The sequence below is a fragment of the Stegostoma tigrinum genome, chromosome 3 (genome assembly GCF_030684315.1).
Source record: "Stegostoma tigrinum isolate sSteTig4 chromosome 3, sSteTig4.hap1, whole genome shotgun sequence".
In the NCBI taxonomy this organism is placed as follows: domain Eukaryota; kingdom Metazoa; phylum Chordata; class Chondrichthyes; order Orectolobiformes; family Stegostomatidae; genus Stegostoma; species Stegostoma tigrinum.
In genome coordinates, this window is record NC_081356.1 from 103,610,053 (window position 1) to 103,634,886 (window position 24,834).

Below are 24,834 nucleotides of genomic sequence, written 5' to 3' on the forward strand. Positions count from 1 at the left end.
GAGTGAGAGAGACAAGTTAGTTTCATGGGGGCTTCAACTTTCCAAATATTGACTGGGAACACTATAGTTTGAGTACTATAGATGGGTCAGTTTTTGTCTAGTGTGTGCAGGAGGGCTTCCTGACACAGTATGTAGATAGGCCAACAAGGGGCGAAGCCACATTAGATTTGGTACTGGGTAATGAGCCTGGCCAGGTGTTAGATTTGGAAGTAGGCGAGCACTTTGGTGATAGCGATCACAATTCTGTTATGTTTACTTTAGTGATGGAAAGGGATAGGTATATACCACTGAGCAAGAGTTATAGCTGGGGGAAAGGCAATTACAATGAGATTAGGCAAGATTTAGGGAGCATAGGATGGGGAAGGAAACTGCAGGGGATGGGCACAGTAGAAATTTGGAGCTTATTCAAGGAAAAGCTCCTGTGTGTCCTAGATAAGTATGTACCTGTCAGGCAGGGAGGAAGCTGTAGAGTGCGGGAGCCGTGGTTTACGAAGGAGGTGGAATATCTGGTCAAGAGGAAGAAGAAGGCTTATGTTAGGATGAGATGTGAAGGCTCAGTTAGGGCACTTGAGGGCTACGAGGTAGCCAGGAAAGACCTAAAGAGAGAGCTCAGAAGAGCCAGGAGGAGACATGAGAAGTTGTTGGCGGATAGGATCAGGATAAACCCTAAGGCTTTCTATAGGTATTTAAGGAATAAAAGAATGACGAAAGTAAGATGAGGCCCAATCAAGGATAGTTGTGGTAGGTTGTGTGTGGAGTCAGATGAGATAGGGGAAGCGCTAAATGAATATTTTTCAACAGTATTCACTCTAGAAAACGAAATGTTGTCGAGGAGAATACTGAGATACAGGCTACTAGGCTAGGTGGGATTGAGGTTCACAAGGAAGAGATATTAGAAATCCTACAGAGGGTGAAGATAGATAAGTCCCCGGGCTGGATGGGATTTATCCTCGGATCCTCTGGGAAGCCAGGAAGGAGATTGCCGAGGCTTCGGCATTGATCTTTAATTCGTCATTGTCTACAGGAATAGTGCCAGATGACTGGAGGATAGCAAATGTGTTCCCCTGTTCAAGAAGGGGAGTAGAGACAACCCTGGTAATTATAGACCAGTGAGCCTTACCTCAGTTGTTGGTAAAAAAGTGTTAGAAAAGGTTATAAGGGATAGGATTTATAATCATCTAGAAAAGAATAAATTGATTCGGGATAGTCAGCACGGTTTTGTGAAGGGAAGGTCGTGCCTCACAAATCTTATTGAGTTCTTTGAGAAGGCGACCAAACAGGTAGATGAGAGTAAACTGGTTGATGTGGTGTATATGGATTTCAGCAAGGCGTTCAATAAGATTCCCCACAATAGGCTATTGTACAAATTGCGGAGGAATGGAATTGTGGGAGATATAGCAGTTTGGATCGAAAATTGGCTTGCTAAAAGAAGACAGAGGGTGGTAGTTGATGTGAAATGTTCATCCTGAAGAGCAGTTACTAGTTGTACCGCAAGGGTCGGTGTTGGGTCCACCGCTGTTTGTCATTTTTATAAATGACCTGGATGAGGGCATAGAAGGATGGGTTAGTAAATTTGCAGACGACATTAAGGTCAGTGGAGTTGTGAATAGTGACGAAGGATGCTGTAGGTTGCAGAGAGACATAGATAAGTTGCAGAGCTGGGCTGAGAGGTGGCAAATGGAGTTTAATGCAGACAAGTGTGAGGTGATGCCCTTTGGTAGGAGTAACCAGAAGGCAAACTACAGGGCTAATGGTAAGATTCTTGGCAGTGTAGATGAGCAGAGAGATCTTGGTGTCCATGTACACAGATCCTTGAAAGTTGCCACTCAGGTTGACAGGGCTGTTAAGAAGGCATACAGTGTTTTAGCTTTTATTAATAGAGGGATTGAGTTCCGGAACCAAGAGGTTATGCTGCAGCTGTACAAAACTCTGGTGCGGCTGCACTTGGAGTATTGTGTACAGTTCTGGTCACTGCATTATAAGAAGGATGTGGAAGCTTTGGAAAGGGTGCAGAGGAGGTTTACTAGGATGTTCCCTGGTATGGAGGGAAGGTCTTACGAGGAAAGGCTGAGGGACTTGAGGCTGTTTTCATTAGAGAGAAGAAGGTTGAGAGGTGATTTAATTGAAACATATAAAATAATCAGAGGGTTAGATAGGGTGGATAGGGAGATCCTTTTTCCTAGGATGGTGACGGCGAGCACGACGGGGCATAGCTTTAAATTGAAGGGTGAAAGATATAGGATAGATGTCAGAGGTAGTTTCTTTACTCAGAGAGTAGTAAGGGAATGGAATGCTTTGCCTGCAACGGTAGTAGATTCGCCAACTTTAAGTACATTTAAGTTGTCATTGGACAAGCATATGGATGTGCTTGGAATAGTGTAGGTTAGATGGGCTTGAGATTGGTATGACAGATCGGCGTAACATTGAGGGCCGAAGGGCCTGTACTATCCCGTAATGTTCTACGTTCTCTAGGAGGAAACTGGAGCACCTGGAGGAAACCCACGCAGATACGTGGAGAATGTGCAAACTCCACACTAATAATTGCTCAAAGTTGGAATCAAACCCAGGAACCCCGTGCTGTGAGGCAGCCATGCTAACCACTGAGTCACTGTGCCACCCATAATTTTTACAGAGGCAAAGCTGGTTCAGTAATGTCACATACTGGAAAGCAAAGCTACCATTTTTATCCAGCCTGACTTCATTATGACCCTAAACCGACAACATTATTTACTTTTAGCTCCCCTCTGAAATAACCAAATTTAAAAAAAACTGCTACAAAGAATTACAAATGAATTCACAACTTCTGACTCAGAAGTAAATGAGCCAAAGCTGATGCACAAATAAATTAATTTATATTATGTTTAATACTGCTTTGTTTTAGGCGTTGTGTGTTGTCATATTTTTGTATTCATTTTTATTCATGGGTTTTGTTGCAGGTCATGATACTTTAGAAGATGTTACAGTTTTGGCATGTACATACACAGAGGCACAAACAGTATCTATCCTTGGGTGCAGCAGGATAACATACATTGAGGATGTAGCATCTAAACTAACTCAAGTTCTGGTTGAAAGTGCTGGGATGGTGGATTGCACCAGCCACCTGACTCTACTTGAACAATTTGGCCTAACCAGAGAGGCTGCACAGTCTTTAGATGAAAATATGACAGCTGCCATTGAGCATTTGGAATTACCACCATCTTGGAATCTGCTTGGAAAGTGGTCAGGAAAAGGTAATTCAACTGCTAAATCTTCAGTTTATATAATGCCACTTCACAGACTTGGATTTCAGCACATTCAAGTTTTTGATTGTTTTTAAGTTTTGCGTTAGGAAGAAAGGTCTTTTATGAGGGAAGCTATAGATTTCATTATATTTTTAAAAGATGATTGCAGTGTTGTGAATAATTCTGTTACACCTGAAGTAGGTAGAGCTTTGAAAACCAGCAAAGGGTGACCAAAAAGCTGGTCGAAAGAGGAAGGAAATAGAAAATGAGTAACCATGCATATAAATTTGGACCAAGTGCTTTTGCAATTAAGTACGGAGAGGCAAGTAGCCCAAGTAAGTATGGGTTTGTTATTTGGAGAAACACACCTTGGGCAGTGAGGAAATGTTAACAGCATTGAATGAAAATTTTGTGTCCATCCTCACAATAGAAGATGTAAATTAGCCATCAAAAAAAGGGTATGATGTGAGTTTGCCTCAAACAAGATGTTTTACCTGAGGTGGCAATGCTTATGTTATCTAATGTAACATTAAAAAGTAGACTATTGTGGTATAGAAAAAAACAACTCATATTTATAACAGCTTTATTATGCACAAATATGACATTCCTCAGGCAGAGGTGTCTGGCCTAGTTTTAAGTTATCAATTTATAACAGAAGAGCTTGTTCTCTATAGAATGTCATGCTTCAAGTGATCTGAAGTAAGATAGAGTATAAAATCCTTTTTCTCTTAGCACACATGCTGTGATACAGACCCATTGCGTTGTTAAGTTGTTGAATACTGGTATATTTCAAGAAGTAATCCATCACCATGTTTAATCAGCCATGTGTACTGTGAATTAGTCAGTTGCTACTTTTGTCCAAGGGGTGGATGAAACACCTTGAGTATGTAGAATCTACCTCTGTTACTGAGGTCAACCAGTCATTGATTATGAGTGATAATGGGAACTGCAGATGCTGGCGAATCCAAGATAACAAAGTGTGGAGCTGGATGAACACAGCAGGCCAAGCAGCAATCTCAGGAGCACGAAAGCTGACATTTCGGGCCTTGACCCTTCATCAGAGAGAGGGATGGGGAGAGGGTTCTGAAATAAATGGGGAGAGAGGGGGAGGCGGACTGAAGATGGAGAGAAAACAAGATAGGTAGAGAGGAGAGTATAGGTGGGGAGGTAGGGAGGGGATAGGTCAGTCCAGGGAAGATGGACAGGTCAAGGAGGCGGGATGAGGTGATAGGTAGGAAATGGAGGTGCGGCTTGAGGTGGGAGGAAGGGACGGGCAAGAGGAAGAACTGGTTAGGGAAGCAGAGACAGGCTGGGCTGGTTTGGGGATGCAGTGGGGGTAGGGGACGAGCCGGGCTGGCCCTGTGATGCAGTGGGGGGAGAGGAAGAACTGGGCTGGTTTTGGGATGCAGTAGGGGAAGGGGAGACCCCGAAGCCTGTGAACTCCACGTCGACACCATTGGGCCGCAGGGCTCCCAAGCGGAAAACAAGTTGCCGTTCCTGCAACCTTCGGGCGGCACCACTGTGGCACTGCAGCCTGTACATAGGTTCATGAGCCACCTGACTTATGCTTTTACTAGCCACACTCTAGTGTAACATGGGCATGATACATGATGTTTTTATTCACTTGTGGGATGCCAGCATTTATTTTAAGAACATAAGACTAGGAGCAGGAGTAGGCCATCTGGCCCCTCCAGCCTGCCCCTCCATTTGATAAGATCATGGCTGATCTTTGAGACTCAGCTCCACTTACACATCCACTCAACCATAACCCTTAATTCCTTTACTGTTCAAAAAATTATCTAGCCTCTCATTAAAAACATTCAGTGAGGTAGCTTCAACTGCTTCACTGGGCAGGGAATTTTACAGATTCACAACCCTTTGGGTGAAGATGTTCCTCCTGACCTCAGTCCTACACCTACTTCCCTTTATTTTGAGGCGATGTCCTCTGGTCCTCGTTTCACCTGCTAGCGGAAACAACCTCCCTACCTCCATTTTATCTATTCTATTCATAATCTTATATGTTTCTATCAGATCTCCCCCCATTCTTCTGAATTCTAATGAGTATAATCCCAGTCTACTCAGTCTGTCCTCATAATCCAACTCTCTCAACTCTGGAATCAACCGAGTGAATCTCCTCTGTACTCCGTCTAGTGCTAGTATATCCCTTCTCAAGCAAGGAGAGCAAAACTGCACACAGTACTCCAGGTGTGGCCTCACCAGGACCCTATACAGCTGCAGCATAGTCTCCCTGTTTTTAAACTCCATCCCCCGAGCAATGGCAGACAAAATTCCATTTTCCTTTTTAATTACCTGCTGCACTTGCAATCTCACCTTCAGCGATTCTTGCACAAGGACACCCAAATCCCTCTGCACAGCAGCATGCTGCAATTTTTTACCATTTAAAACATAGTCCATTTTGCTGTTATTCCTACCAAAATGGATGACCTCACACTTATCAACATTGTACTCCATCTGCCAGACCTTTGCCCACTCACTTGGACAATCTATATCCCTCTGCAGACTTTCAGTGTCTTCTGCACACTTTGCTCTACCACTCACCTTAGCGTCATCTGCAAATTTTGACACACCACACTTAGTCCCCCAACTCCAAATCGTCTATGTAAATTGTAAACAATTGAAGTCCCAACACTGATCCCTGAGGCACACCACTAGCCACTGACTGCCAACCGAAAAATACCCATTTACCGCTACTCTTTGCTTTCTACTAGTCAACCAATCCTCTATCCATGCCAATACATTACCTGTAATACCATAGAACTTTATCTTATGTAGCAGCCTTTGATGTGGCACCTTGTCAAAGGCCTTCTGGAAATCCAGATGCACCGCATCCACAGGTTCCCCATTGTCCACCATGCAAGTAATGTCCTCAAAGAATTTCACCAAATCAGTTAAACATGACCTACCCTTTGTGAGCCCATGCTGGGTGTTCCCAATGGGACAATTTACATCTAGATGTCTTGCTATTTCTTACTTAATGACAGATTCAAGCATTTTCCCTACTATCAAAGTTAAGCTAACTGGCCTATAGTTACCTGCTTTCTGTCTACTTCCTTTCTTAAACAGTGGCGTCACATTGGCTGTTTTCCAATCTGTGGGAACCACCTCAGAGTCCAGTGAATTATTTCCCAACAGGAGAAAACAGAGTTAATGTTTCAGTTGCGGTGACCCTTACTCAGAACACTGGATCTGAAACATATACTCGGTTTTCTCCTTCACAGATGATGCCAGACCTGCTGAGCTTTTCCAGCAACTTTGTTTTTGTTCCTGATTTACAGCATCCGCATTTCTTTTGTTTTAAATTATTTCCCAACCTTAGTTGCCTTTGAGAAGGTGATGGTGAGCTACCTTCTGTGTTTTGTTGTAGACCTGTAATACCATAAGGAGGTGATTCCAAGATTTTGACACAGTGAATGTGAAGGATAGTGTCTATATATATATATCCCAAGTCAGGATGGGGTGGCTTGGAGGAAAACTTGCACATGGTGGTGCTGGTGTTCTGATGTATCTGCTGTACTTGGCCTGCCAGATGGAAGTGGCCATGTGTTAGAAGGTGCTGTCTAAGGACATTGGGTGAATTTCTGCAGTGTATGTTGTAGCGAGTATACACTGTTTCTACAGAGTGTGGAGGGAGTGGACCCTTATGGATTTGGTATCAATCAAGTGGGCTGCTGTATCCTGAATGGTGTCAAGCATCTTGAGTGCTGTTAGAGTTGCAATCATCTAGGCAGATGGGGAATATTCCATCACACTCCTGACCTGTGCCTTGTAGATGGTGGACAGATTTTGGGGAGTCTGGAGGTGAATTAGTTCTAGTCTTTGATCTGCTCTTGTAGCCATTATTTATATGGTGAGTCCAGATCAGTTTCTGGTTTGGTAGCCCCAGCGTGTTGATAGTGGGGGATTCATGATGGTAACACCATTGCATGTTAAGGCATGATGATTACATTCTCCCTTATTCAACAATAAGTGAACACTCCTCACTGGATATAACAAACTATAAACTCCATGTATTGGCAGAAATGTATTGCAGTGCCAATACACAAGCTCAACTTGGCTTCCTGTATTCTTCAGTTGGTGAATACCACTGGTCCAGCATTGGGAGGGGCACCAGTATGCACAGATGTCAGTAAAATCACCATTCATGATATTCAAATCACATCTACTGTGGCAAAACAGAACACACATGATACAATCAAACCAGTCAATGATCTCCAAGTAGATGACTCTAAAGTGAGATATAAGCCAGGTACCAGGATGACTGTACCTGACATTCTGAGCAGATTACCAAACTCATTGGAAGATCAAGGTATTCATGTTGATGTTTGAGACACTGAAGGTGAAGGTTCTCAAGGTTGATCTTTTATACTTTGGCCACAGCCTGTGTTGCCAGTTGTAGCTGACAACTGTTGAGGTGAGCAGCAACAAGGTTTACAAAAGATCATTAGCCAGGGATGGCCTGACAGTATTAAGAAAGTAGCTGAGAAGATTCTCTGATTTTAGCTGAAATTAACTTGGCATGTCATGAAGAGTTATTCCATAGGGTGAACATGTCTTAGTGCCAATAACATTCATGCGACGCAAATGCCATACAATGATGATGTCGAACAAGAGAGAATCTAATCATGGAACTTCACTTGCTGAGGTTCATGCCAGACATTGTACCAATGGATCAACATGAGCTCCCTTGTTGATTTTTAGCTTTTTGTATGTGTTGTCCTTCTGTCAGGGGAAATAATGTTAATGTTTGTAAAGTTCTTAATTGCCTTTACCATCAATGACATGTAAAAGATTAATGTAATGGAAACCTTGATCATCTTTTGAAGTTTGCCTTTCACTTGGTCATTTCTGTACTTCATTGATGTGTTTGTGTATGCTCTTAACACCTTTTTCTTATTGTCAATGTTATGGTATTGTGGCTTTCTGTTTGCCTCTACATTGCTCTCTGGCTTTGGCTTGGCCTTTAGAACCAGATTTACTGCACATTTGTGCTCAGTGTCCCTTGATGCCGCATGCTTTATAGATATCAAGAAAAACTGGATAGGGTTGCTGCAACTAACAGCATATGTACACCTTTTGTTGGTTTGATGTGTTTTATCGATTGTAGCAATCATGTTGGCTACGTCTAAAACCTGTAATTGATGTTGGCTTGCCACTATGGCTTCATACTTGGATTAATCCTCAAGTGGTGCATTAATGAAACAGCTCTTTTACTTGCCTAAAAGATTCTACCCAAAAGTTTTAAATGGTGTAAAAATAATGACTACTTTCATGTGCCAGTCTGACAGGTCCCATTTAGAAAAGACAAATTCATGCTCTTTGCAGTAATATCTTGACACAAGCTGGTCAGGCACATTCAGCAGAAAGAGGCCATTAGCCCATTTTATCTGTGCCAGTCAACAAAGGTCTAACTACACTGAGATAATGTGAACTGCAGATGCTGGAGAATCCGAGATAACAAGGTGTAAAGCTGGATGAACACAGCAGGCCAAGCAGCATCTTAGGAGCACGAAAGCTGACATTTCCGGCCCAGACCCTTCATCAGGAATGGTCTCGGCCAAAATGTCAGCTTTCGTGCTCCTAAGATGCTGCTTGGCCTGCTGTGTTCATCCAGCTCCACACTTTGTTATCTCTGACTACACTGAGCCCATTTTCCAGCTCTTGATTGATAACCCTGGAGGCTCTGGAAAGATAAGTGAATATCTAAATGTGGAGATAGTAAGAACTGTAGATATTGGAGTCAGAGATAACACGGTGTGGAGCTGGAGGAACACGGTGGATCAGGCAGCATCAGAGGAGCAGGCGTGTTGATGTTCTAAATACTATTGTTATGACTCACTGGGGTAGCATGCTAGAAATTAAGCCCCACTATTCTCAGTGTCATTACTAAGGCTAAAAATTTTATAAAGTACTCAAGGTTCTTTGATTTACATGATTTTCAGACCTAGACTGATAGAAAACATGGTCTGGGTTTTTGTACTTGACATGGATCACTGTTTATTACAAGTAATTAGATTCTAGCTACAGGTACAGTTATAAACTATTGGTATGTAATGTTGCCAGTTAAAACTCTAATCCCCTTATAAACTCCTCATTACACACACACACACACACACACACAGGGTAAAATAGGCTATGGACAGTGGGGAAGAACTGGAAAGTAATCTTTATTTCCAAATACAGTTGTAGAGATGATCCTTATACTCTTCTGCTAGATAGCACATTTCTTCTGGTATGTTTCCTCTGGTTGTTAAGAGACACAAGGTAGCCAGTTGATTTATAAGAAGTTTTAGACATATCAGTTAGAAGTTGCAGCTTACAACAACTGTTGAGGGAAAGACTTAACTGTTTTCTTAGGTTTACAGTGAGTTTTGACTGAAGTGAATAGAGACCCTGCTCCTGAACTGGGGAAAAAGCACTGAACTCTTCTCTCTCTGTAACTTGTTCCCAACTCCCAAATTGTTCAAAAACACAAATTGCTGGAAAAACCCTGCAGGTCTGGCAGCCTCTGGGGAGAGAGCTTACCATAGATGCTGCCAGACCTACTGAGTTTTTCTAGCAGTTTTTTTGTTTCAGATTTCCAGCATCTGCATTCTATGTTTTATCCCAAGATGTTCACTTTCACAGTTGGTAGGCTGAATGGTCTCTGTCAATGATAACTGGTCACTAGTCCATTGACCAATTAGCTTCTTGTTGCCAACAAACTCTGCATCAAATCATCAGCACCATAAACCCCAATTGCCACTTGTTCAAACAAATGTGTACAATACTTGCCATTGCTGTCAGGTTTTTCACAACGTTATAATCACCCTTTCAAACACTGGCTTCACAACAGCATTTTCTCATTTCAGTTCCCTTGAAAATAAATACAAAATAGAAAAGACATAGTCCTTTCACTGCTTAACTGTTGAAAGAGTTTCTGACCTTGTGAAAGTTTATGAATGATTTTTAAGGGCATACTGTTCAGGTGTGGCATTGTTTAGTTCTCAGCAAAAGTCTGATAGCAAAAAAAATCAAATGCTGCAAGTTTGAAATAAAACAGAAAATTTTGGAAACACTCAGCAGATCAGTTAGCACCTGTAAAAGTATAAGGAAGGTTATGATATTTTAGGTGTGTTTAATTCTTAATTTATAATCTGACTCAAGATATACTTAATGTGTTTGTCTTTTTCTTTTGAAGATTTTCATTCTAAATTAACGGAGTTTCCCTTATTGATGTCCTGTAATATATAAAGGGACAGTAGCTCTTCTGGAATTGGCAAAAAATGGGATGTCTAAACCCATTTTCCCTGGTGATAATCTCATTCCACGTTCTTGGATCTTGGATATTTCATGATAGCATCATAGAATCCCTGCAGTGTGGAGGCAGGCAATTTGGCTCATCGAGTTCACACCGACCCTTCCAAAGAGCATCCAGCCCAGAAATTAGGATCATAAAAGGAGCAGATTCACAGATCATAGAATCCCTACAGTGTTGAAACAGGCCCTTCGGTGCAACAAATCCATACTGAGTATCCCACCGAGACCCATCCCCCGATAACCCACCTAATCTGCACATCTCTGAACACTATGGGCAATTTAGCATCACCAATCCACCTAGCCTGCACACCTTTGGTCTGTGAGGGGAAACCAGAGCACCTGGAGGAAACCCACACAGACATGGGGAGAATGTGTGGAGTTTGCACAGTCACCCGAGGGTGGAATCAAACCTAGGTCCCTTGCGCTGTGAGGCAGCAGTGCTAACCACTGTGCCACCCTCTAAGATCATTAGAAGTCCTTCAGGGGCATTGAAATATTAGGCAGATCTCAGCAAGGGGCTATAAGTTTGTGAAGTTGACAGAATTGTGAACTTTGCCATTGCCCTTGGGCATAGATGCTGCTTGACTTGTTGGGTTTCTCCAGCAATTTCTGCTTTGACCAACTTGGGAGATTGGAACAAGTTACAGACAGAGAATGTTCAGTTTTACCCCAATTCGGGAGCGGTTTTTCTATTCTCTTCAGTCAAAAGCAGGTGATCTTGCCTGTAGCAGTTGTTTAAGGGTGGTAGTTGCCAGTAACATGAATGTGTTTTCTCTGAAACACCTTCCAAACAAATGAAATAACGCTTTGCCCTGATTTTCTTTTTATTTCATTTTAGAGATAAACCGCAAGGAAACCCTGCTACATGTTTCAGTGAGACTAGGTCTTTATAAATTCTCTCAGTTTTTACTGTGCCAGCCTGGTGGAATCCAAGCTGCGATTGTGCCCAATGAGGAAGGACTGATGCCCGTGGACTTAGCTTTGCAGAATGGGATGCATTGCCTTGCTGAATATTTGAAAGCGTGAGTACCTGATGTTTGTGAATTAGGCCTGTTTTCCATTTTTAATTTTGCTGCATTCATTTTTCATCTGAAGACTGAAAATCTGTTTCATTTCTTATAACTGCCCAATTAATTGTATAATGCCTGAATTACAGAATGAAGTGAATGTTACAGGGCTAGGATAGGGTTAGAATTGAAATGACCTGAAAAGTGGGGAGTATGTCAAATTCAACATATGGATATGTAAGTAGAAATAAGATCAGTCTTAACTTGAATGATACATTTTACCAATTCACAGGATGTGTTTGCTGGTGAGAATGTTTTGGTCATACTTTAAAAAAGCTCATTTGGTTTAAGGCACTAAATTAAACAGCTTAATGATTCCCACAAATGAGCAGATAATAAAGAGGATGAAAAAAAATAGTATTAATATGACTCATTTGTATGCCACATGACTGAGGAGAACAACATAGTTCTGCTTTAACTAGGATGAAAGTGGAAGTTGTGTTTTATTATCTGCTTGGATTTTTGTAAAGTATCAGACAGCATAACTCCACATTTGTGTCATACAATCATAGAATCATACAGCACAAAAGGAGCCCTTCAGCTGATTCAATCTGTATGTGGTCTTGTGTATTCAAAATGTATCCATGGAACACTGCTTATCCCCACTTCCTCTTGGCACGTTTCAATCATTTGGTATAATACAAGTAGCAGGACTTTCGCAGAAACTATAGAATTAATAGGAGTTAGTTTGACACATTGTAATGTGCAAAATGCACTTAGGATAAGCTCAAGATAACACCAACCAGCAAAGTGAAATCTCTGGTTCCGAGATTAAGTGGTGTAATCTGCCAAAAATATTTGGAGATGAATAAATCTACTGTTCTTCATAAAAATCAATTAACTACAGCAGGTTAGGGCAATATTGCCAGTGTGGTTCTTTCAATTTGGAAATAATTTCTAAATTGTTCAAATTGATGAAACTAATTGTATCCTGTCCGACACAGGAAATGATAGGGAGGTAAAAACCAATTTATTTTGATACAGCAAAGAAAACCCTCCTGTAACGCACAACACATTTTTGGCATTAAATAAGTTCTTCGTATCAGCCAGCTTAGTGATCTATGATGTAAAATAGGGAATACTCGTGCACATTGCAGGGTTAAAGAAAATTATAGGGCACTTGGTGGAGGATTTGCCTTGCAACTGATTCTGTGCCATCCAATGTGTGAAATCCTTAGAGATAGTAAAAGTCTTAGACAAATTCCTCAATTTTAAGAAGTTCGATCAGACTGAATGAATGAACAAGGGAGAGTTGGAGGAAGATAGATTCTTACTGACATGGAGAAGATTGCAGAGATCAGAAGGATGACGCCATAAAGGGATTTGAATAGGATAGGAATCTTAACTTTGAGCCATTGTAAGAAATTAAGCAGAGGCACAATGACTTATTAGAATTGGTATAGAATATGGTATGGACCGAGTTTTCAATGACTCGTAACTCTTTGTTGGTGGATTATGGAAGGCTGGCCAACTATTCCAGTAGAATTGTTGGACAATAAAGATAACAAAGCCATTGGCGAAAACTCTTGCAGAAGAGGATTAAGGACAGGCAGTTTCGTGGAGGTAATTCAAGCTGCTTTCTGTGATGGAAAGGTTATGAGGGTGAAAGGTCAACTTATGATCAGAGACTGGGTTCAGTATAGGGCAATGGAATGATGTTTGTGGTAGGTGCCAAAGACAATGATATTATAGAAACAAACAGTATAGAAGAGGGGCTTCAGTCCATTGAGCCCACACTGGCAGAAAACTACTCCAAACATTTGTTAGTCTCACTTTTCAACACTTGGCCCGTAGCCTTGAATATTATAATCAGTCTTCTCAAAGTTTCTAACTGGAGGAGATTGCAGCTCCTCCAAGACCAAATGTTAGATAGGCAACAGAGCTGTGCATTGTCAGTGTATATGTATAAGTTGACCACATGTTTGCAAAAATATGTTGCCAAGTACAGATGTGTAGATGTGGAATAATTTGGGCCAATGATATATCTTTCAGGAATTCCAGAAATAACAATGCAGGAGTGGGAAGTGAAGCCATTTCTAAAGTCCTTTTGGTTGCACACATAAAAGTAGAACCAGCTGAGGTCTGTCCTGCTGAGCTGGTTAATGGAGAAGAGCCAATGAAGTTGGATGCTTTGGTTAATAATGTAAAAATCTGCAGAGATGTTTGAAAGCATAAGGAGAAAAACATGATAATGTCACCAGACATCACAGTACAATATGCAAATAATTTTTTCTCTCTCAGAAAGCTGCAGACATTGGGACAGAAGAAACTTTCAAGAGTGAAATTGATAGATTGTTTTGGGGTAATGATCAAAGGATATGGAATAAAAACTGATAAAGTGATGTTGAACTAAATATCAGCTGTAATTAAAATGAATGGCAGAGCATTCTTGAGGGACCAAATTGTCTACACTTGTTCCTAAAGAAAGCTCATTGCGTTATCTCACTTCCCGTACCGCCATCTTGGCACCAGTTAGTAATAGCATTTCTGAAACAGCTATCTTTTACAGTAACATTCTAGACTGGGCCTGAGATAGGCAACAAGAGGGGAAAGCACTTGACCTTATCACAGCAAAGTACAGCACAGTACAGGCCCTTCGGCCCACGATGTTGTGCCGTGGAATAATCCCAATCCAAAAATAACATAACCTAACCTACATTCCCCTCAATTCACTTCTGTCCATGTGCATGTCCAGCAGTCGTTTAAATGTCACTAATGACTCTGCTTCCACGACTTCCACTGGCAAAGTATTCCATGCGCTCACAACTCTCTGGGTGAAGAACCTCCCTCTGACGTCTCCTCTATACCTTCTTCCTAACACCTTAAAACTATGACCCCTCGTGGCAGTCAATCCTGCCCTGGGGAAAAGTCTCTGGCTATCGACTCTATCCATGCCTCTCACTACCTTGTACACCTCGATCAGGCCACCTCCCTCCTTCTCTCCAGAGAGAAAAGTCCGAGCTCAGTCAATCTCTCCTCGTAAGACAAGCCCTCCAGTCCAGGAAGCATCCTGGTAAACCTCCTTTGCACCCTCTCCAAAGCCTCCACATCTTTCCTATAATAGGGCGACCAGAACTGGACACAATATTCCAAGTGTGGTCTCACCAGGGTTTTGTAGAGCTGCAGCAAAACCTCGCGGCTCTTAAACTCGATCCCCCTGTTAATGAAAGCCAAAACACCATATGCTTTCTTAACAACCTTATCCACCTGGGCGGCAACTTTGAGGGAGCTATGCACTTGAACACCAAGATCCCGCTGTTCCTCCACACTGCCCAGAATCCTGCCTTTAATCCTATATTCAGCATTTAAGTTCGACCTTCCAAAATGCATCACTTTGCATTTATCCAGGTTGAACTCCATCTGCCATTTCTCAGCCCAGCTCTGCATACTGTTAATGTCTCGGTGAAGCCTGCAATAGCCCTCGATACTATCAACGGCACCTCCAACCTTTGTGTCATCAGCAAACATACTAACCCACCCCTCAACTTCCTCATCCAAGTCATTTATAAAAACAACTAACAGCAGAGGCCCAAGAACAGAGCCCTGTGGGACACCACTCAATACTGACCTCCAGGCAGAATACTTACCATCTACAACCACTCTCTGCCTCCTGTCAGCCAACCAATTCTGAATGCAGACAGCCAAATCACCCTGTATCCCATACCTCCTGACTTTATGAATGAACCTGCCGTGGGGAACCCTATCAAATGCCTTGCTGAAGTCTACGTACACCACATCCACTGCTCGGCCCTCGTCAACCTGTCTCGTGACTTCCTCAAAGAACTCAATAAGATTTGTAAGGCATGACCTGCCCCTCACAAAGCCATGCTGACTCCCTTTAATCATGCTATGCTTTTCCAAATAGTCATAAATCCTATCCCTCAGAATTCTTTCCAAAGCCTTGCTGATCACAGACGTAAGACTGTTTAGACTTAGCTTTTTAGATTGTAAAAACTTCGAATTATACTCTTAAGATTTCTCACCTAACTATAAATTGGGATTTATTTTTTATTTATTGCTTGAGACCTGATATTGAAGATAAGAAAAAATAAACAATAATGAGTCTTCATCTAGGATAAAGATCACTCATATAAAGTAAATATTCTGTGTTCACTTCTTTAAATGCTGCAAATCTGTTCAAAATACTACTAATAAGTTTACAAGTTTAAAAGGAAAGGCCAGTTTCTTTAAAAACCACTTACTTTCTGGTGAAGTGTTTCCTCTAGGGAAGCAATTGTCTCAGTCTTTTCATCCACGAGCTCCTGTAAGCTATTCTTCTGTTTATCAAGTTCATAGGCATTTGCTCGAGTTGAGCTAATTTCTTCTTGAAGCGAAGAAATCTGTCTGGTCAGATCATCTGTTGGGCAGCAGGTACAAAATTTTGACCAATCTATTTGTCACAGTTGCACCTGTCTATGACAATATTGGTTGGAGAGACCACGGCATAGTCCTTTGGAGACTAAGTTCCATCTTCTTCATAGAATCCCTGCAGTGTAGAAACAGGCCATTTGGCCCAACAAGTCCATACCAACTCTCTGAGGGGTATCTCATCCAGGCGCACTCCCCTACCCTGCCGCTGTAACCCTCATGGCTAATCCACCTAACCTCCACATCTTTGGACTGTGTGAGGAAACCAGAGCACCCAGAGGAAGCCCATGTTGTCAGAGGGAGAATGTGAAAACTCCACACAGACAGTTGCCTGAAGCTGGAATTGAACCTGGGTCTCTGGTGCTGTGAGGCAATAGTACTAACCATTGACACACCATTGCCACCTCAAATCTTCATACCATGCTAAATAAAATAGATTACAAGTTGACCCAGCTACTCAAAGCCAGGCATCCATAAGGTGCTGTGGGCCTCAGCTAAATTGTAATTGATCAAAACCTGTAACATTATGGCCTTTCATATGGCCCACTCTCCTATTACTACCAAGACAGGAGATCAGCATTGGTTCAATGAAGAGTGTGATAAGCATACCTAAATATGAGGTACCCTCCTGGTGAAGCAACTTGAATTCCAAACAGCATGCAGTAGACAAAACTAAGTGATCCCACAACCGATGGATCAGATCTCAGCTCTGAGGTACTGCCACGTTCAAGTATGGTGAGCAATTAAACAAGTTATTGGACGAGGATGCTCCACAAATATACCTATTCTCAATGGTAGGTTAGCTCAATGTATCAGTGCTAAAGATAAACTGAAACATGTTTTGGCCTCCTTCTGAGGTCCCCATCATTATGGATGCCAGCCTCAGCCACATGTTAAAGAAATGATCAGCTTAGTTATCTGGAAACTGGTTTGTGATGCACAATGACATCTAGAGTATGGGTTCATTTCCTGTATCAGCATGGACAGCGTTGTCTTCTCAGCCTCAAGCTTTGCCTCAAGGATAAACTCAGCAATAGTTATCTAACTCTAATTAAAAAGCAACCTCTAAAATTACGGAAACTTTCATTTCACTTTATCAAGAAACACTGAAGGTACTGGATTCTGTGAAGGCTATTGGTCCTGACCACATTCTGGCAATATTATTGCCCATACAATTTGATGACCCTGGACAAGATAATCAATTTGTTGCAATCTGATTGGAGACCAATAAATTTTTATTTTTAAAGTTGATAAAAGATGAGATTCAGGGCACCTATCAAGAGTCTAAACCCACAAGATTCCACAAATGACCAGACTTTACAGTGCAATTGAGAACCTTAGTCTAATTGACAATATATATACAAATTTTTTCTAACACCCATAATTAACATATGGTAACATGGGTAACATACTATGATGAAGCACATTACAGCATATATGAAATTGAAAAGGTGATCAGGACAGATCCCATGGATTTCTCGGCACCTACTGTCAGTTGTTAATAATACTGTGGATCATCAAATCTTCTTAAAAGTTCACAACAGATTAGTTCTTCATTTTGCCAATCTAATCTTGAAATTCTTCAAGAACTGCTCCTGTTCTAATCAATTACACTCCTTTCCTTGGTCCAGACATCCACAAACTACCCTCCAGTACTTGTTAATTGCATGACTCCATCTTTTCGATAAAAACTAAAATAACTGTTGATGCTGTAAATCAGGAATAAAAATAAAGTTGCTGGAAAAGCTCAGCAAGTCTGGTAGCATCAGTGAAGAAAAAATCAGAGTTAATGTTTTGGGTCCGGTGACCCTCAGTCAGAAGGATATGTAAATGAAAGGGTTACCTGTACAATCTGCAAAATCATGCTTGTTAGAAGTTTATGATAAGTACTGGTTGATTTTTAACAGCATTTTAGAAAAACCTTCACTGTGATAAAGCTTGCTTTCTTCCAGATCCTCTTGTTATATCCAATTTTTGGACTAAGCAAAGCCAACAATCTATGACTGGTAATATTTACAGCTCATTCAGTACCAAGAGGTGTTAGGCCTAATCAGAGATGTGCACATTCTGTGAATGAATTAGAAAAAAAATGTGATCTGTTGTCCTGTATGCTGTAGCATTTCAATGGATTCTTTAGGTGTTTATATGCCCTCTGAACTATCTATTGCTGATCTATTACTGACGTATGAGTACTGCTTGAACCAATCTTTTGCTCAATTGGCAGATATTTGTACTGGAAGAAGCTACTTGGAATTGGGGCACTCCTTTTCAGATGGTGGAAAAACAATACAGTCTGGTACATCATTTCCTAATATTAAATATATATTTTAAATAGAAAACTCAGGAACAATTGTAACCACACAGTACTTGGGATGGTATGGTGGTGCAGTGATTAGCATTGCTGCCTCACAGCACCAGGGACCCAGGTTCAGTTCCAGCCTCGAGTGACTGTCTGTGTGGAGTTTGTGTGTTCTTCTCATGTCTGTTCTGAGGAAGGGTCACTGGACCTGAAATGTTAACTCTATTATTTTCATCACAGATGCTGCCAGACCTGCTTAGCTTTCCCAGCAACTTTATTTTTGTTCCATCTTTTTGACGATAGCTGGCTTCATAAACCCTAAAGCTTTACTATATTTTGCCTGGTATCTATTTGCTTAACTGCTTCAAGCAGACCCACTCTAAGTAATACTGACCTATTAGTGGCACTCGGCTTCTTAGGAGCCGTTTCAATTTCCAGGATGTTTCCTAAGTTCTAAGTGAAACATTGTAGCTGTCTAATATCTCTTGGAATATGGTCTGAATACTAACAGTACAAAGACATCCAGCTGTTTTGACTTCTCACTGGTTCCCCAATTGTACAAGCTCAATTGCCTTTTCAGAAATATAGCCCAACAACTCATTTCTTCTTCTAGAGCTGTTCTGGTAGGAGTTCCCTGAGCCTCAGTAACAAAAGTTGTTTGACTGCTCTGAGATTTCCCTGACCAATTCCCAACTGCACAAAATGCACAAAGTTCATTTGCCTTTTCTGCAGTACAGCTAAAGATTAGTACTTGTAATATGGTGGAATCACGTTCTCCTTTACACATTTACTGATCTTCAGTAAAAGCCGAAAAAACTATGGATGCTGTAAATCAAGAACAAAAACAGAAGTTGCTGGGAAAAACCTAGAAGATCTGGCAGCATCTGTGAAGAAAGATCAGAGTTCACATTTCGGGTCCGGTGATCCTTCCTCACTGGACCTGAAATATTAATTCTGATTTTTGATCGCAGATGCTGCCAGAACTGTATTGATCTTCAGACCCCATCTGCAAGCTATTGAATTGTTCTTCAGTGATGTCTGAATTGACCCAAGTGACCCAGTGAAAGCCTTACAATAAGTCCCACTCTTATTCTGGGCAGAATTGAACATTGCAACTTAACAACTCTTGGAACTGAATATTACCAATCATAGAGTGCTGGCTTTGCTTAGTCCGAAAATTGGGTATAACAAAGGGACTTGGAAGAAAGCAAGCTTTACCGCACTGAAGGATTTCTAAAATGGTGTTCAGAATCAATCAGTGCTTATCATAAACTTCGAACAAGCAGGTTTTTGCAGATTGTACAAATAACCCTTTCATTTACATACATATAGTGTGTTTAAAAAGAAGCTTAGCTTAACTGATGACAAGTATGTATAAGTAGGATCCACAGGATTTGAACACCTTTTCATGAACACAACTTTTTCTTATGCCCTTCTAAGTTGGCAAAGAAGGTTTCAGTTAATACCACAACCCAAGTGTTTTTTTTTCCATCAGCTGTAAATGTAATTCCATCTTGATGGTGCAGGTTAATTTTTCATTTTCAGACAATAAAGTCAAAATGGCATACTTATGTGCTATGAATTCATCTTTGTCCTAATTTGAACTTTCTTTTGGTTTCTTCAAGATTGTTACTGAGATGCTTTTAGTTTTCCATTACAAGTGTGCTGTATTTCTGGAATTATCATCTTATAAGGAAGACAATGGTTTAGTGGTATTATTAGATTAGATTCCCTACAGCGTGGAAACAGGCCCTTTGGCCTAACAAGTCCACACCGCCCCTTGAAGCATCCCACCCAGACCCATCCCCCTGATCACTATGGGCAATTTAGCATGGCCAATCCACCTAGCTTGCACATCTTTGAACTGTGGTAGAAAACCGGAGCACCTGGAGGAAACCCACGCAGACACAGGGAGAATGTGCAAACTCCACACAGACAGTCGCCCGAGGCTGGAATCGAACCCGGGTCCCTGGTGCTGTGAGACTGCAGTGCTAACCACTGAGCCACTGTACTGCCTTTTTACCGAGAGACCTAGGTAATGTTCTGGGGACCTCTGTTCATATCTGTCCATTGTAGATGATGGAATTTGAGCTCAATGAAATCTGCTATTCACAGGCTTGTTTTGAGCACAAAGCCATTGCTGATTGTCAGGAAGAACCCATCTAATTCATTGATGTCCTTTAGGGTGCTGCCCTTACATGGTCTGGCTGATATGTGACTCCAAGCTCACAGCAATGTAATTGACTCTTAACTGCCTTCTGAGCAATTAGGGATGGGCAATAAACGCTGGCCTAACCAGAGATGTGCACATCCCATGAATGAATTATAAAAAAAACTTGACCTGTCATCCTGTATGCCGTGGCATTTCAAGGGGCACTTTAGATCCTTACATACCCTCTGAACTATCTATTGCTGATCTATTACTAACATATGAGTACTGGTTAGCACTGCAGTTTCACAGCGTCAGGGACCCGGGTTCAATTCCAGCCTCGGGTGACTGTCAGTATGGAGTTTGCACATTCTCTCCGTGTCTGCGTGGGTTTCCTCCAGGTGCTCCGGTTTCCTCCCACAGTCCAAAGATGTGCAGAACACCTAAACTCAGTTCGCAATAAACAGCTGCACCTCCCAGTTGCGAACCATTTCAACTCCCCCTCCCATTCCTCAGACGACATGCCTATCCTGGGCCTCCTGCAGTGCCACAATGATGCCACCCGAAGGTTGCAGGAACAGCAACTCATATTCCGCTTGGGAACCCTGCAACCCATTGGTATCAATGTGGACTGCACAAGCTTCAAAATCTCCCCTTCCCCCACTACATCCCAAAACCAGCCCAGGTCGTCCCTGCCTCCTTGACCTGTTCTTCCTCTCACCTATGCCCTCCTCCTACCTGAAGTCACACCCCCATTTCCTATCTACTCACCTCATCCTGCTCCCTTGACCTGCCCGTCCTCCCTGGACTGACCTATCTCCTCCATACCTTCCCACCTACACTCACCTTTACTGGCTCCATCCCCACCTCTTTGACCTGTCTGTCTCCTCTCCACCTATCTTCTCCTCTATCCATCTTCGATCTGCCTCCCCCTCTCTCCCTATTTATTTCAGAACCCTCTTCCCCTTCCCTTTTTCTGATGAAGGTTCTCAGCCCAAAACGTCAGCTTTCCTGCTCCTAAGATGCTGCTTGGCCTGCTGTGTTCATCCAGCTTCACACGTTGTTATCTCGGATTTTCCCGCAACTGCAGTTCCTATTATCTCTGATACATGAGCATGTAGTTCTAGAACATAGAACATATAACATTACAGCACAGTACAGGCCCTTCGGCCCTCGATATTGTGCCGACCTGTCATACCGATCTCAAGCCCTTCTAACCTACACTATTCCATGTACGTCCATATGCTTATCCAATGACGACTTAAATGTACCTAAAGTTTGCTGCAAAGAACTCATTTCCTGACCACCGAACCCTATCCCAGTATTGACAAAGCATAAGTCAAAAGTGTGATGGGTGAGTACTGCTCCAACAGTACTCAAGAACCTTGATATCATTCATGATAAAGCACCCTATGTCATGGGCATCTCATTTCTCAAGATTCACTCCCTGTACCAGTGTTATATTGTCGCGTACCATCTATAAGATGTAGTGCAGCAACTCACCATACTGCTTCGGAAGCACATTTCTAAACCACTTCCCATCCTGACATGGAACTGTGTCCTTCAGAACTTCCAATGTTGCTGCATCAAAGTCGTGGCAAGCCCTCCCTAACGGCACTGTGGTTGTACCTACGCAAAATGGACTACAGTGGTTTCAGAAGTCAGCTCACCATCATCTCTTCCAAATCATTTGTGGATAGCAATAAACACTGGCCTATCCAGTGATGCCAATATATTGTGAATCAATGATAAGAATTACTTATCAAAACCAAAAATAATATTAAATATATGAATGAATGAAACAAAAATGATCACTTCTTGATTACAATGTGCAGTATTTCTGCAAAGCTTTGTCGACATCAACCTTGGCTTAGCAGTAGTACTCTTAGTAACCCGGATGCGAGACCATATATTCTCATCTGACACATTTAACTGAGGCTGTGTGCTGCTTTGGGTAGGTGTCGTGTGCAAATTTATGGTGAAGGAGCAAGTGTATTACCCAACATGTATCTCTCAATGAACATTGCAGAAAAAAACCAGGTTAACTCCTTTCTATTTGTGAGACTATGCTCTGCAAAAATTACCTGCAGTGTTTTCCTACATTACACTGGTGACATCATCTTGGAAGTACTTTTCTTGACTATGAAGCTTGATAAGATAGAAGCAGGGAAGTTGTTTCCACTGGCTTTTGAAACTAGAATTAGGGTGCATAGCCTCAAAATAAGGGGGAGCAGATTTAGGATTGATTTGAGAAAGAACTTGTCCTCCCAAATGGTTGTGAACCTGTGGAATTCACTGTCTAATGAAAAAGCAGAAGCTACCTCATTGAATGTTTTTGAGGCAAAGATAGCTAGATTTTTGAGCAGTAAAGGAATTTAGGGTTGCAGTGAGCGGGCAGGTAAGTGGAGCTGCGTCCACGAAATGACCAGGATGAACACAGCAGGCCAAGCAGCATCTTCGGAGCTCAAAAGCTGACGTTTTGGGCCTAGATCCTTCAGGCCCGAAACATCAGCTTTTCTGCTCCCAAGATGCTGCTTGGCCTGCTGTGTTCATCCAGCTCCACACTTTGTTATCTCAGATTCTCCAGCATCTGCAGTTCCCATTATCTCTCTCCACGAAATGACCAGCCATGATTTGAAAGCTGTTGCAAAGGAGGGGTACATTGAAACATGTTTTGTTCCTCTTTTTTGCTTTCTTAGTATTGAGAATTCCCAAGTCACACCATCAGTTGGAATCTCAAAGACTTATGGTGACAGCCACATACTACAGAAGTGCCGAAGTAGACCAAACACACCTATACTGACTGTGGATAACAAGATAAGGCATTCGCTGGAGTCAGATATTCTGCTGCTGCGGGGATATATACATGATACTAACTTGGAGAATACGGTAAGATGATAAAATCTTCCTGCAATAGAGTGCATAAGTGTTCTGGTGTATCCTCAATAGTGATAGACATACACAAATAATGCTCAGTGTAAGGTTGGATTTCTGTATTTAGAGAATAAAGCATAGGTTAGCATTCAGATATATTGCTGTCATTTTGTTTTGAACAGCTCAAACACAACAGTATTTCTATTTTTAAAATAACCCTGAAATATGTATTAAGGACAAAAATATTTGATCAATTGATTTGATTATAGAGCGTAGAAGGAGATTATGATTGTGACAGCATAATGATTATACTTTGTGGTACATCATTTATCTGAGAGGTAATAAAAACTGAAAGAACTGCAGATGCTGTAAATCAGGAGCAAAAACAGAAGTTGCTGTAAAAGCTCAGTAGGTCTGGCAGAATCTGTGAAGAAAAAAAATCAGAGTTAACGTTTAGGGTCCAGTGCCCCTTCCTCAGAACTGATGGTAGCTGGGAAAATGCTGGTTTAAAAGCAAAAAATAGAAAGGGGGTTGGGATAGGAAATAAACAATAGGATAGAGCCCGAAGAGAGAAGAACAGTTGGATATACAAAGGAGGTGATAAAAATCTGGCTGGGAGAATGAATTGTTTTATGGGGACTGTGAGTGACTAATGATAGGTAGTGTGTAATGGCAGACTGTGTGATAACAAGGTTGGGTGTGTGCGGTAGGGGACTAGGACATGGGAGAGTTTAGGCCCTAAAATTGTTGAACTCGATATTGAGTCCAGAGGACTGCAGGATCTCCAGCGGAAAATGAGGGGTTGTTCTTTATGTTTGCATTGAGCTTCACTGGAACAGCAACAAGCCAGAGAGAGAAATGCTGGCCAGGGAACAGGGTGCTGTGTTAAAGTGGCAGGCAGTAGATAGTTCAGAGTCTTTTTTGTGACCAGGAGATAGATGTCCTGCAAAGTGGTCACACAGTCTATACTTCGTTTCCCCAATTTAGGGGAGACTATACTTGTGAGCAGCAAATGCAGTAGACTAGATTCTGGTAAGTGCAGGTGAAGTGTTGCTTCACCTGGAAGGTATGTTTAGGCCCTTGGATAGTAGGGGTGGGGGGAGGACATAAATGGGCAGGTGTTGCACCTTTGCCATTTGCAGGGGAAAGTGCCTGTAGGGGTGTGTTCAGGGTGAAGAAAGAGTGGGAATGCCAAAGGGAACGGTCCCTCACCCCTTCTTTTCCCTCCCGCAACAGCAATAGGGTTCCCCTTGTCCTTATGTACCATCCCACCAGCATCCACATCCAGAGGATCATCAGATGCCATTTCTGCCATCTCCAGCAAGATGCCACCACCAGACATATATTCCACTCCTGTCCCTTGTCTGCCTCCCTGGTCCACTCTTCCTTCACCTCCAATGGGGTCTTCTCTACATTGGGGAAATAAAGCATAGACTGGGTGGCTGTCTCACAGAACATCTACGTTCTGCTGCACATAAGACCCTGAGCTACCCATTGCCTGCCACTTTAACCCACCATTCTGTTCCCTGGCTAACACCT

At 42.0% G+C, this 24,834-nt stretch overlaps 1 protein-coding gene across 1 annotated transcript in view; it reads left to right on the top strand.

Moving 5' to 3' along the window:
• Positions 1 to 24,834, top strand: part of arhgef28a (Rho guanine nucleotide exchange factor (GEF) 28a) — a 410,326-nt gene that overhangs the window by 79,442 nt on the left and 306,050 nt on the right. Inside the window, exons 4-7 of the mRNA XM_059644799.1 lie at positions 2,937 to 3,230; positions 11,377 to 11,560; positions 18,198 to 18,269; positions 23,121 to 23,310. Coding sequence (XP_059500782.1) covers positions 2,937 to 3,230; positions 11,377 to 11,560; positions 18,198 to 18,269; positions 23,121 to 23,310 — 740 coding nt within the window. The remainder of the gene's footprint in view (positions 1 to 2,936; positions 3,231 to 11,376; positions 11,561 to 18,197; positions 18,270 to 23,120; positions 23,311 to 24,834) is intronic.